Raw genomic sequence first — 12277 nt, forward strand, 5'->3', positions numbered from 1 at the left:
ATGGGTAAAAGGCAAAAAGCTAAGTTGATGTTGCATTTCAACATCAAAGCCCGTGGTCCAAATGCCTGCATTATGGCAACTGCAAAAGCAAGTGAACTGAGCATATCCTGCTTAGTGAAGCAGTTCGATTTTAACTGAATGTAACATATTTTATTCATGAGTATGGACCTTTATCCATTATCAGTTCCCAGTCCCACCCCTTTTCCACCCTAAAATGTCTTTCCTTTCTGAGGCTGGAATGTATGTACTCTGTTCTGCTACACATGTTTGAAATAGCTGTGGTTGCAAGCATAGGTGGGGTGAAAACACTGTGCCTTGTTAACAGCCCAGCATCATTGTCTTATAATATTTTTTACTCATGGAGCATCCGAAGACTTCAAAACTCTGTACAAGTATTAAGGAATTTTGGCCCTGGCTTTGAATCTGCATAACAATCAAGAAGCCATTATCCTTATGAGAATGTAGTTTGGGGTGAAAGAGATCATGTGCTCAAGTCACGGCTCAGAGTCAGTCATGACTGGATCCTGTGCAGTTGTAAGGCAGGACTCCCCAAAGTGTTGCTGAAACAAGTCCTTTTAAGTCGCATATGACATTATGATGATGCGTGCATATTTAATTACTAATCTAGGTGTTTCTCAAACAGAGTGCTCTCATAAATTAGAAAATTCTCTCTCCATTTGTCTGTTGACATCAGTGACACCGAGAGGCCCCAGTCAAGTCAGGGTCCTAGGCACTGCATAGGCATATAGTAAAAGTCCTCAAAGAATTTACAAATCCTCTTGAAAACCATATAAAAAAATGATCTGTGGTCCTAAGGTCCACTGGTCCTAAGACAGTATGTGTTTATCAAAAATCCAACCTACTGGTTGGGCTGTTGAGTTCCTTTGCATCATCTTGTTAGGGACATGACAACACTTATTTCCAAATTCCATATTTCCATGTTTGTTTTCATATTGCATTTACATTACAAAGATGCTAAGACTAATAGATGCAACAGTGGATTCATTGTCTTGTCTTTCTCCTTTTAAAGACCTGGTTACAAAAGTAGATTATTGAGTTTGGTGACTGGAAATAAGTTAGGTGGTTGGTTTATATACATTTTTGTTAATGTAGTCATGTTCTACAATTTTACACAATTGGCAGCTCTCAGAAGAAGCCCAGGACTATGTAAATTAGAATTGTTAAACTTATATGGGTAAGTTGCCCAGAGCTGACCAGTACAACATTCACTCAACCAGATTTACTCAAACTTGAAAAATCACAGTAGAAGGATTATTTGATGTTAATAGATTGCTTATAAAGAGTATAACTGAATGATTTTTACATAGAGGCTATTTATATGCTTTTTCTAAGGTATGCAACCATATACACTATGTTTCCAGTCTTCTCTTTAGTGTTGGATCAGGATGTGAAGCCAGAAATGGCATTGCTATATCCAGAACTTTATAAGGACCTCACCAAGGTATGAATATACAAAGTGTTGATATAAATTATATTCATTTTGACTCTAGTCTGCCCAAAAATCATTGCAGGTTATTATACTCACCCAATTAAGATGTTCCAGGTAAGACCAACTCATAACTAGGCCATCTGATTTCCAGGTGTTCTTTGTTGTTGTTGTTGTTGTTGTTGATTAGGTGAAATAATATAATACAATATAATTTATGGGAGGTTTTCTAAGTTTAAAATTATGTTTTAATTTTAGAAATACAATTTTAAGGAGAAGTTAGGCTTTTTTTGATCATTTTAGGATGATCTGGATAATCTAATTGGTACAGCAAACAGTCCAGGTAGTATGACAGCCAGGCATTTTTAAAGATCTATGGTGGTCTGTTTTTTCAGTATTCACTCCATTAACGGATTCTTTATTCATAACCCAACTTCTGTTTGTGTATAGTTTTCATGCCCTGCTTTATTTAATCTGCAATTGTGCATCATAATTATTCTCAAGTGTTCTGGTAAACAAGACCCATTCCAAATATCTCAGTCACAAAAGAGCTCTTAAAACCAAATGATTTTAAAAAACACTTACCAGATGTACTGACTTAGCTGTACTCTCAGTGGTTTCAACTGTTGATAAGCCATACTGCTTTGTTACACAAAACGTTAGCATAATATTTAAAAAGAGTAAACGTGGTTGCTGAAATAAGATCCTGCTAAGCTTGCTCTTTGAGCTGTTGTACAGGCCATCCATGTTTAGAAATAGTTTCAGGACTTCTGTTCCTTAGGCCAAAGGAGATCATTGTGGCAACTCCCAAAGGATCATAATCTCCTTGCAGATCAAACACCACCCAGATCAATCTCTAGCCGGGTCCTTAAGATGGTGTGACTGGATATTCAGTTTGTCCATCACTGGCAATCTTGCTGTGCCTCCAAAGCTTTTGGCAGCCATGTGATGGCTGGCCACGTAGCGGTATTCATTGGCACAAACTCTTGGATGTGTATTTCGTGCTGGCTATGAAATCATTTGAATAACTGTGTTCAGTGCACTCTTACACATACTCTGTTTTGTTTGTTTGCCTCATTTGGTATCAGTATTCTAGGCAACTTACAGGGAGTACACTTTTTACTATCTGTCCTAAGCAGTATCAGGCCAGGATAACGTTTTTAGTCTCAGTCTAGATCAACAGAATGGGTTAATCCATCACTGTCTGTGGCCATGCTGTTTTGAAATCCATTTATTTGCTGAGTGCAGATTCACATCTGTGCGGGTGTGATCAGCTCTTTCATGGGCAGAAACAGATGTTTTCTTATGCCTGCTTATATTTTCAGTGCTTGCACTTTCTTCAAAGCCCTAACGAGTTTCATAAATCCGTTCATAGGATGCATGAAACATATGCATATACACATGCAAACAAAATTATGTGTTCTTTGATTTATACATGTGTAAGCCAATTAATTTTGATTGGGACCATGATTTGTTTACTGCCACAGGAAGGCAAAAATTATTGGGTAAGGACGTACTCTATAGAAACTTTTAAAGTAGTAAGCTCTCAGTGTTATAATGAGTAAAAATGGGCACTGTGTCTTAGCAAATGGCTATTTGACATTTAAAGGAATATGCAGTGTTGTAGCCCTGTCAGTGCCAGAATATTAGAGACAAAGTGCCTGAGGTAATATCTTTAATTTATTGGACCAACTTCTGTTGGTGGGAGAGACAAGCTTTCGAGCAACACAGAGCTCCTCTTCAGGACTGGGAAAGATTCTCAGACCTGAAAGAAGAGCAGTCTGTGTTGCTGGAAAGCTTGTCTCTCCCACCAACAGAAGTTGGTTCAATAAAAGATACTACCTCACCCATGTTGTCTAATTAAAGGGATGGTTAGCGTATACTAGACTAGATTAACTATGGTCTTATTTGGTATCTTTGAGATTTTGGATTGCAGTTCCCCCATGCATACATCAGAATTGACAGATATAAATCCTCCCCAAAAAATTTAAAAACAAACTAAGTAACAATTTTAGTATAACTATAGCCTTTCTAAAAGAACCAATAACAGTTACATGTAAAATGCAGGTTTGCTATTTATATTCTACAATAATTTCCCCAGTTTTGGCCAAAATTATGAGTTTTCCACATAAATTTGAAACTAATCCTGGAGATTCATATCTAACAAAAACTTTGCAGCCCATGTCACATGTAAAATTTTCTCTGTGTAGTTATAAAATTAACAGTTGCCTTTGAAAGAGTAACTCTGATGAACATCTAGCTAGTCTGAAAATCTACAAATCAAGTAGATTTTTCTACTGTACTTAACTAACCTGTCTTACTTGTTTCCTCTAGGGAAGATCTTTGTCGTTTAAAACCTTCTTCATCTGGGTTTTAATCAGTATATACCAAGGTAGGAGAGAACCCTAATTTTACTAGACTAAAGATTTTTTTGTCTGCTTTTAACAATATTGTTTTTCAGCTCCAGGTTAAATTCCCAAAGCTTAAAATTTCATCCACAGTTATATATATTGCTTTCTGTTTATCTCGAAAATCGATATTCTAGCAGTGTGCCAGACCTATTCAGGACGCAGTGTGGATGGGTATTTTTATTGATGTATGTTGCCTAAAAACTGACCTGTTTTTAATTAAATGCTAATCCAAAATATTTTTAACAAGTGCTTATCATATTGCATACACTCCCCAGTAGTTTTCTTTCATTACTGTTTAAGAAATCTGAATTATGTAATGAATCATTTTGTCTGCTGCTACAAATAAATGAGAGATTGTTGAAAAAGTAATTAATGGTTGATCAGATACATTACACTGAAATGTGTTTAATGTTCTAATCTTCGTATTTTAATTTTTTACCATCTTATTTTTATTCTTTTGTTTTACACACACAATGTAAAATAAAAGTTAGTGGTGTTCTTATATAAGAAATTACCGGAGAAAGTTTTCATGATAACTGATACTTTTTCAACATGCATTTGTAAAGGTGAATGACCCAAAATATAGTTACAGATTGACTGTGTAACATGTGTTCCTTTTCTAGGTGGCATTCTGATGTATGGAGCCCTTCTCCTTTTTGAATCTGAATTTGTACATGTTGTTGCAATTTCGTTTACTGCCCTAATCTTGACTGAACTCTTGATGGTTGCACTGACCATACGAACGTGGCACTGGTTAATGGTGGTGGCTGAATTCTTCAGTCTTGGCTGCTATGTGGCCTCTCTTGCATTTCTAAATGAATATTTTGGTGAGTAGCTGTAGAAAATCTTTGCCTGCAAAAGTACACTTTCTAACATACAATTCTTTGTAATCTTTTTCTCATGGTAGTTGCATGTTACTCATGCAGATATGAGTAATATTATACTTTGTGAAACAGCTTCTTCCAGTAGAATATGACTTTAACGTGTATGTAAAGACACTTTTCATGATGAACTCTAAAGTGCTCTATCATTTGTTTCTCTTTAGGATTTGTAACAGATTTTTATATAGTTTATGTGCAAAAATTGTTTTCGACACAAGCTTTTTTCACAATGTGCTTCGTTTTAGTGACAAAAATTCAAACTGCTTTTCATCTTGAATCACCTTTGAGTAGTTATTAGCCATACAGTACTGAAATTGGGTGTAATTTAATGGAAAAACATTCTAAAGAGCCAGCTTTCAAAACTTTTAGTGTAGGTCTACGCTGCAATAAAAGACCCATGGCTGGCCTGGTCAGCTGACTCGGGCTCATGGGGCTTAGGCTGCAGGGCTATAAAATCACAGAGTAAAGGTTTGGGTTGAGGCTAAAGCCCAGACCCAGACCCAGACCCAAATGTCTACACTGCAATTTTATAGCCCTGCAGCCTGAGCCAGCTGATCTGAGCTCTAAGGCTTGATCCCATGGGTTTTTATTGCAGTATGGACATACCTTTAGTGCAGGTCTACACTTAAAAAGCTGCAGTGGCGCAGCTGCACCACTGTAGCACTTTAGTGAAGATGCTACTATGCCAACGGGACAGCTTCTCCCGTTAACGTAGTTAATCGGTGGTTGCTATGACGATGGGAGGGCTTCTTCCATCGACATAGCACTGTTTATACTGGGGGTTAGGTCAGTATAACTACATCGCTGGGGGTGTATGGATTTTTCACACCTCAGAGCGACATAGTTATACCCATGTATGTTTGTAGTGCAGACCTGGCCTTATGGCATAGCTACACTACAAAATTAAGTCTACCTAACTATGTCGGCATATAGCTGCCACAGTAATTGCATTGCTGTGTATGTCAACACTTTGCTCCTTGGCGGCATACGTCCTCACAGGCAACGACTGAACTGTCAGTGTGGATCATTGCGGGATGGCTTCTGAAAGCCAGCAACAGTCTGAAAGCTTACAACAGCAATGTAAACAATGCAGTGTCTGCCCTGACGTTGTGTCAACCTAACTACATCAACATTGACTCTATGCCTCTGGTGGAGGTAGAATTATTAAGTTGGTGTAGTGGGCGAGTTACATCAGAAGGAGGTAAATTTTAGTGTAGACACTTATAGTTAGGTTGACGTAAGCTGCCATGCTTTCACCTAACTCTGTGGTGTAGGCCAAGTCTTAAGAGTCAGAGTTTAAAATCAGAAGGGACCACCAGATCATCTAGTCTGACCTCATGTATGTCAAAGGCCCACACACCACCCAGCCACCCCCACCCCAAGCTCCAGAATTAGGCCAAAGTAATACAGTTCTCAGAAAACTATTGTGCGCCACAGGCAGACAACAGCACCAGGGCCGGGCCTGCCCTAGAAACACCCTACGGCCCTGCCTCTCCTTGCCAAGCACACCAAGGTAGCAAGCAAGAGGGACAGAGTCTTGCGCACAGACCCAGCCCTGGCCCCCGATCCACGTGTGGAGTAAGCAGGCTCATCCTGGCAGGATCCAAGTGTGGAGGGGCTTGGCGTGAGGGATCCAGGTATGAGGTGAGAGGGTTCTGTATGAGGCAGTCTGGATGTGTGCGGCTTGGTGAGGGCTCCAGGGTGATCTGGATGCACAGAAGCTCATTGGGGGTTCTGGGTGCAGAGGGGAGGGGCTCGGCAGGGGTCTGAATGCAGGGTGAGTGAGGCTTGGCACAGGGGTCTGGGTGCAGAGGGCTCCAGATGCAGGGGAGGGTCTGGGTACAGGGAAGCTCTGGATGCAGGGGGTGAGGCTCAGCAGGTGGGATTTTGGGTGTGGGGTTTTTGGGGGGTTCTCAGTGCAGGGGAGTAAAGCTCAATGGGGATGGTCTGGGGATGGGCCAGTCCAGATGCATGGGGGTTGGGCATATGGAGAGCAGCTCCCCATACAGTGACCCCTTCCTCTATGGCTGAGGAGCGATGGGGCTGGGAAGCATGCACCCAGAGGTTTCTGAGGGTGGATCTTCCCTGGACCCAGCCACTCCTTGCAGGAGAAGAGCAAGTACCTTATTCCCCAGCCCAACTGGGGCTAGCAGGTGAACCTAGCGCAGGGTAGGAGCCACCAGCTGTGGCTGCCACCTCTCCTCTGCAATGATTTACCTCTCCGCCAGCTGCTCCAGGCACACAAAATGACATGCCTGCACTGCTGGTCACGTGACCGCTCTTGCAGCTTCTCTTTGGTTCCTTGTCAGAATGTCATTTTTCTGTGGGGATGCAAAGAAATCTGTGGGGGACAGGAATTCAAGGAGCAATCTAGGAAAATGCTCAGCAGATTCCTCCTGCTATATAAGGCATACTTTGTGAAAATGCACACTCATTTTTTAAGTACTGTTTTCTAAAATACAACTGTGTGTCAGGTGTGCTCAGTTTACAGGACAAAGTGGGCAAAATTTAATTGCAAATCCTGAAAATCCCACATAGGATCCTAGAGCCAGTCTTTTCCTTCTTACTATGGTTTAAAACAAAAAAGATTGTGCAGGTCAAATTATTCCCTCAGTGACACCTGTATAATTCGGTTAGCCTTCAGTGTGATTTCACCAGGTGTAATGGACAGGAATTTAGAATAGAATCCAGCTCCTTCTCTCTTAACTACACTGGCTCTGAAGTGCTAACAGGAGTAAATGTCACTAAAAGGTTACTTTCATCATGTAAATCGGCCGATATCTGTCTATCCTAAGGTTTTTTGTAGTTAAAACTGAATACGCACAGGAAACAGATCTATTTAGTAAGAAGCTGCCATTTTTTACACTTTTACTTTTCAAAGTAAAATCTTACTTTAAGTATTAACTAGTTGATTCTGGGTCTTATAAAACTATGTTCTTTCTTGCTCTCTCTCAAATCCCCACACATTATGCTCTAGATATTGTGCAAATATTGTAGCAATGATACTTGCTACCAATATCCTTTGAAAAAGCTCTACCTCTTGCTTTTGGGTACTCCTGTTACTTCCTAGATGTCAGGAGAGGTGCATTTTAATTATGCCACCATGAACCTATTGAGTTTGACATTTCTACTCTGCATCCTTCTGTATCTTCCCTTGCTGGGCTTTCTCTTTGTGGATAGAGGCTTTAAATGGGAGGTAGGTGGGTTGGCTACTGAAGCTCCACAGGACTGCACATGGCAAGGGGCCAGTGAGAACGGACGCACATCTGGAACTTTTGGTCAAATGGCCATAACCTTATTCAACACCAAGAAAGCATTTATTTCTGTCACAGTTCAGGGCAACTGCACCTGTATTCCCCTTCTATGATCCCTCGAGGGCACCTACTTTAGGCTCCTGTTTCCTCAGCCATCACCTCTCTTGGCTGGAGATCCATATGTCTTTCCCTCCTGACCTATACTCTCAGAAAATGAAGTTTTTGGATAACACAATCAGATAAGCCATGTCCCCCTCTATTTTTAAATTAATAAGAACTTTTAACTAAATTAATAAATGGTTTTTAATGTATTTCTTTTGAATGAGCATGTTTAATTCCTAAAAGTAATAAAAATCACAAATTTAGTGACATATGAACATTGGAAAGATAAAAACTAAAAATATTTGACCCTATCCAGCTGTTCTAATTTAGGCAAGTTACTCGATGATGATGAGTGTAGAATTGGGCTCATGATACAGACTTGTAGTGTATTTAGGCAGACTTGAAACTAAATCCTGTATATTTTGCAAGGGACATAGTTTGACTAATAATAAGTAGACATACCAGAGCATTAACATTTCTCATGCTGCATCTTTCCTAAAGTGAATTTGAACTCAGTTTTAAACTTGTAAGCTTCATTTTACTGTTGATGTAATAACTTATACTTCTGAGTCTCTTCAAGTGATATAACTTGGAGGGAACTGTCTGGCTACTTGTATTTTAAAAACATGCTTAATTTTAAAATATACTAAGCTTTTCAAAATGCCATATTGTTTCAACTGTGTTGCATAGCGTGAAATTATTCTGATTAACACCACTAATATCTTTCTGATTTCTCTTACCTATTTCATTTTGTATAGCTAATCTTTTCTAATTTCTGTGTTGTTCTATAAATCTGTCCCTTTCTTATTTCCTTTCTTTGTAACAGGTATAGGCAGAGTGTCTTTTGGAGCTTTCTTAGGTAGGTAGAGTTACAATTTCCTCAAAGATAAAAAATGCAGTAGAGAAACAAAGCCAAGCTCACTTAAAAAAGACATTGCTGTTTCTAGTCTTCATGGGTGAATAAAGTATGGCTTCTTTTATAAGCCCATTATAAATTATATGTAAGCTAATAATGTGTTTTCCAAGATACCTGGCTTTGTGGCCTTTGCATATGATTAGAATATAATCTGAATTTTACAAATATGACTAGGATTTCTCTAACAGTTTCAAAATGTCACAAAAGACTAGAAGTGAGATGTCTAGCATTGCTGAATTAATAGGAATAATGTAAACCCTATCTCTTCCAATAATTGAGGCACAAGGGTAAGGACCCAAGTAATTTAATTCTCCTGACTTGTTCTTCATTTCTACAACCAACATCTCTGTTGATGACACACAGAAAATATTCCTCAACTTGCTGCTATTTATACAAATGGTGATGTCATTAAATGCTGTGTTTTCTCCTGTGAATATTCTTTCTAATTTTTGACTAATTTTCACATCTGTAGTATAAGGTCTAACTGTCTAGTTCACAGACCATGAATCGAAAAATGGAAGGAGGGGGGTGCAAAATATGTGTTAATATTAAAATTTCTGAATGTGAATTTGGATTATATCTTGGAAGACATTGTAAGAACAAGAGAAACCACATGAAAATGAAAAAATTATCCTAACCTTTAAATGGATTCGTGAGTTTGATTTTTTTCCTAGTGAGAATTTGTTCTAAACCCAAGCAAAACCGATGGAAATGTCAAGTAGGGATCAATAGCAAAACTTTTCTGTACCAGAGAAGCAAGACATGCAAGAGTCTACCACTTCGTACATTGTAAATATTCTGATTCTTAGATGAAAGCTTCACCCTCACGCCAGACACTTTACTCGGCATAAAGGGGCCCTAAAACCCCGATATATGGCCCAAATTGATTAGATAGCATTAACAAATAATAATGATAAAGGGAAACACTTAGCACTTACAAGTATATTCCTGATTTAGTCAGTGTTAATTATAGCACAATCTTGGACAATAGCATATGAAAAGAATTTATAGCTATTTAATGTCTTTTCACCAGGAAAGTCCAAGCATCTACACTACCACCTCTTATAACTTATTTTCTCTTTTTCATTTCTACAGATGTTGCCTTTATCACGACTGTGACCTTCCTGTGGAAAGTGTCAGCTATCACTGTTGTAAGCTGTCTTCCACTTTACATTCTCAAGTACTTGAAGCGTAAATTTTCTCCTCCAAGTTACTCCAAGCTTACCTTGTAAAAGTAACTGTATTCCTACAGTTTTTTTCACCCATGCCACTCTGAGAATTACTTAAGGTCACAAACTGTGCTTCAAGTAACAATGTATTTGGATTGGGCTAAAGAAAGAAAAACTAAAAGAAATGGAGTAAACAGAGCACAAAAAGGAGGGTAACATAGAGAACTACACTTTACTGATAATATCATCAAGAGTAAAATAAACTTCATTTTCTTCACATTGATTTTTTTACTTTTTTTTCAATTGCTACAAGTAGAAAATAAACTGAATTTACATTTGAGTTCACAGTGCTTCTGAATGATATGATGGCTACTGTAAAGGATTTTTTTCCTACTGCACTGTTCTCCTGCAAGTTGAACTGAAAGCTTATTTAATAGTAAATTATTTCCTAAAAGATTCAAATTATTTCCTTGTTGCTTCTCTATAGGAATATTCATTCCCACTTACATACAGTATAAAAAACCTAGATAATGTAAATGCCATTGTCCATATTTGCTGCTATATATTACTCATCCTCAAACATTGATAATATGCACTATTTGAATGATGTACAGATGTCTGCATAGAACAGTATTACTTTAGGAGCTGTTGTCCTCTTTTCTGTACTCTCCATTCCTAACACCAGTAAATATTAACAGATACGTGTATTCCGTTACATTGACAGCTGTTCTTTAAATGCACATGGAAGCCAAGTTGCACAAAATCTGTAAAAAAAAAAAAAAAAAAAAAAAAAAAAAAAAATTCTGTACATAATTCCATTGCACCTACTGATTTGTACAGAACATCAGACATTGCTGTTCAGTAAATATGTTTTAAAAGTTCCTATCCAGTTTGTATATGTAAAATTGCAAATAGATTGTGTCAAGGTACATTTCTATATATCAAAAGTCCAGTAAACATTGTATTAGCTAATATGTTTAAATTGCCTTGTAATCTGTTTACTTAAGTTACTCAGGTAAAAAAAAAGAAGATTAACAATTTAATGTTACAGTAGGAAAATCCATCATCTTCCAGCAGGCATCTTTTATGTGTTTTATGAACCAGATTGTTGGATACAAAACTTGTAAACAAAAACAAACAAACAAAAAAACCAGAGGTGCAGATCCTCAGCTGCTGTAAATTAAAATAGTCCCATCAACTTCAGCAGAGCTGTGGCACTTTACATCAGCTGAGGGTCTGCCCCAGAAAGTGATATTCTCTAAGATGATACAATCTGAGGGGTCTAAATTTTATGTACTGTATTGGGATACTGCGTATGTTGTTTTTATTTCCCGTTGTGTATAAATTTGCTTTTTCAAGAAATGTGTAACAGATTATTTGGCATAGCTTTCACCACTGAAGGAAAAATCATAGCTAATCCATGCTTCTTTGTTAATGAGATTTATTTGTACATTTTTTTAAAATACCTTATATGGATCTCATTTTATCATAGATGTTTTGTTTGACTATATGTCTTTTCTACATAAATCCTTTAGTGTCTGATAATGTGCCCCTTAAGTATATAATTATCATATTGTGTGAGTGAAACTTTTGAGATGGTAAATAACCTAACCACTTCCAGGAAATGAGACTGTTGCAGAGCTATTTGGACTGCCCTTCACTCCATTTGGTTTGTTTTTTGATGGGGTTTTTTCATAATAGCTATTATCTGCTTTTTATTTTTTTAAATTTTCATTCTTCATTATAAAAGCAATAAAGCCTAATTTCTACCAAATATTATTGAGATATGTATTAAACTTTGTAGTAGTGTTTCTTTTAAGTACATAAGCATTAGAGTCATCAAAATAGGATGCTGTGCCCTTATGAAAAATCATTTCTGTATATCTCCACAAGATGTCACTGTTTTTGTACTAGCCAAAACCTTTTCTCATTTTATGTCGAGATTGCCAAACTATTCTATTAGTTTAGTTTAAATGGTCATATTTAAGTTGCTGATTTGCTTTAATTTCAAAGTGAATAAAACAGGGCAGCATTCCCGGACTCTGCAAACAATTTTTCAGATTTAAAGCTGAAAATTAAAGCTGTCTCACAAGCAAG

At 37.7% G+C, this 12277-nt stretch overlaps 1 protein-coding gene across 2 annotated transcripts in view; it reads left to right on the plus strand.

Moving 5' to 3' along the window:
* Positions 1-11954, plus strand: part of ATP9B (ATPase phospholipid transporting 9B (putative)) — a 338734-nt gene extending 326780 nt beyond the window's left edge. The window contains exons 26-30 of one of the 2 annotated variants that reach the window (XM_045006684.1): positions 1354-1462; positions 3782-3839; positions 4482-4685; positions 8922-8954; positions 10107-11954. In XM_045006684.1, coding sequence (XP_044862619.1) covers positions 1354-1462; positions 3782-3839; positions 4482-4685; positions 8922-8954; positions 10107-10243 — 541 coding nt within the window. In that variant the 3' untranslated portion in view covers positions 10244-11954. The remainder of the gene's footprint in view (positions 1-1353; positions 1463-3781; positions 3840-4481; positions 4686-8921; positions 8955-10106) is intronic. The other variant, XM_045006685.1, reaches the window with a different exon arrangement.
* The last annotated feature ends 323 nt before the right edge of the window (positions 11955-12277 follow it).

This window comes from Mauremys mutica, chromosome 2, assembly GCF_020497125.1.
Source record: "Mauremys mutica isolate MM-2020 ecotype Southern chromosome 2, ASM2049712v1, whole genome shotgun sequence".
In the NCBI taxonomy this organism is placed as follows: domain Eukaryota; kingdom Metazoa; phylum Chordata; order Testudines; family Geoemydidae; genus Mauremys; species Mauremys mutica.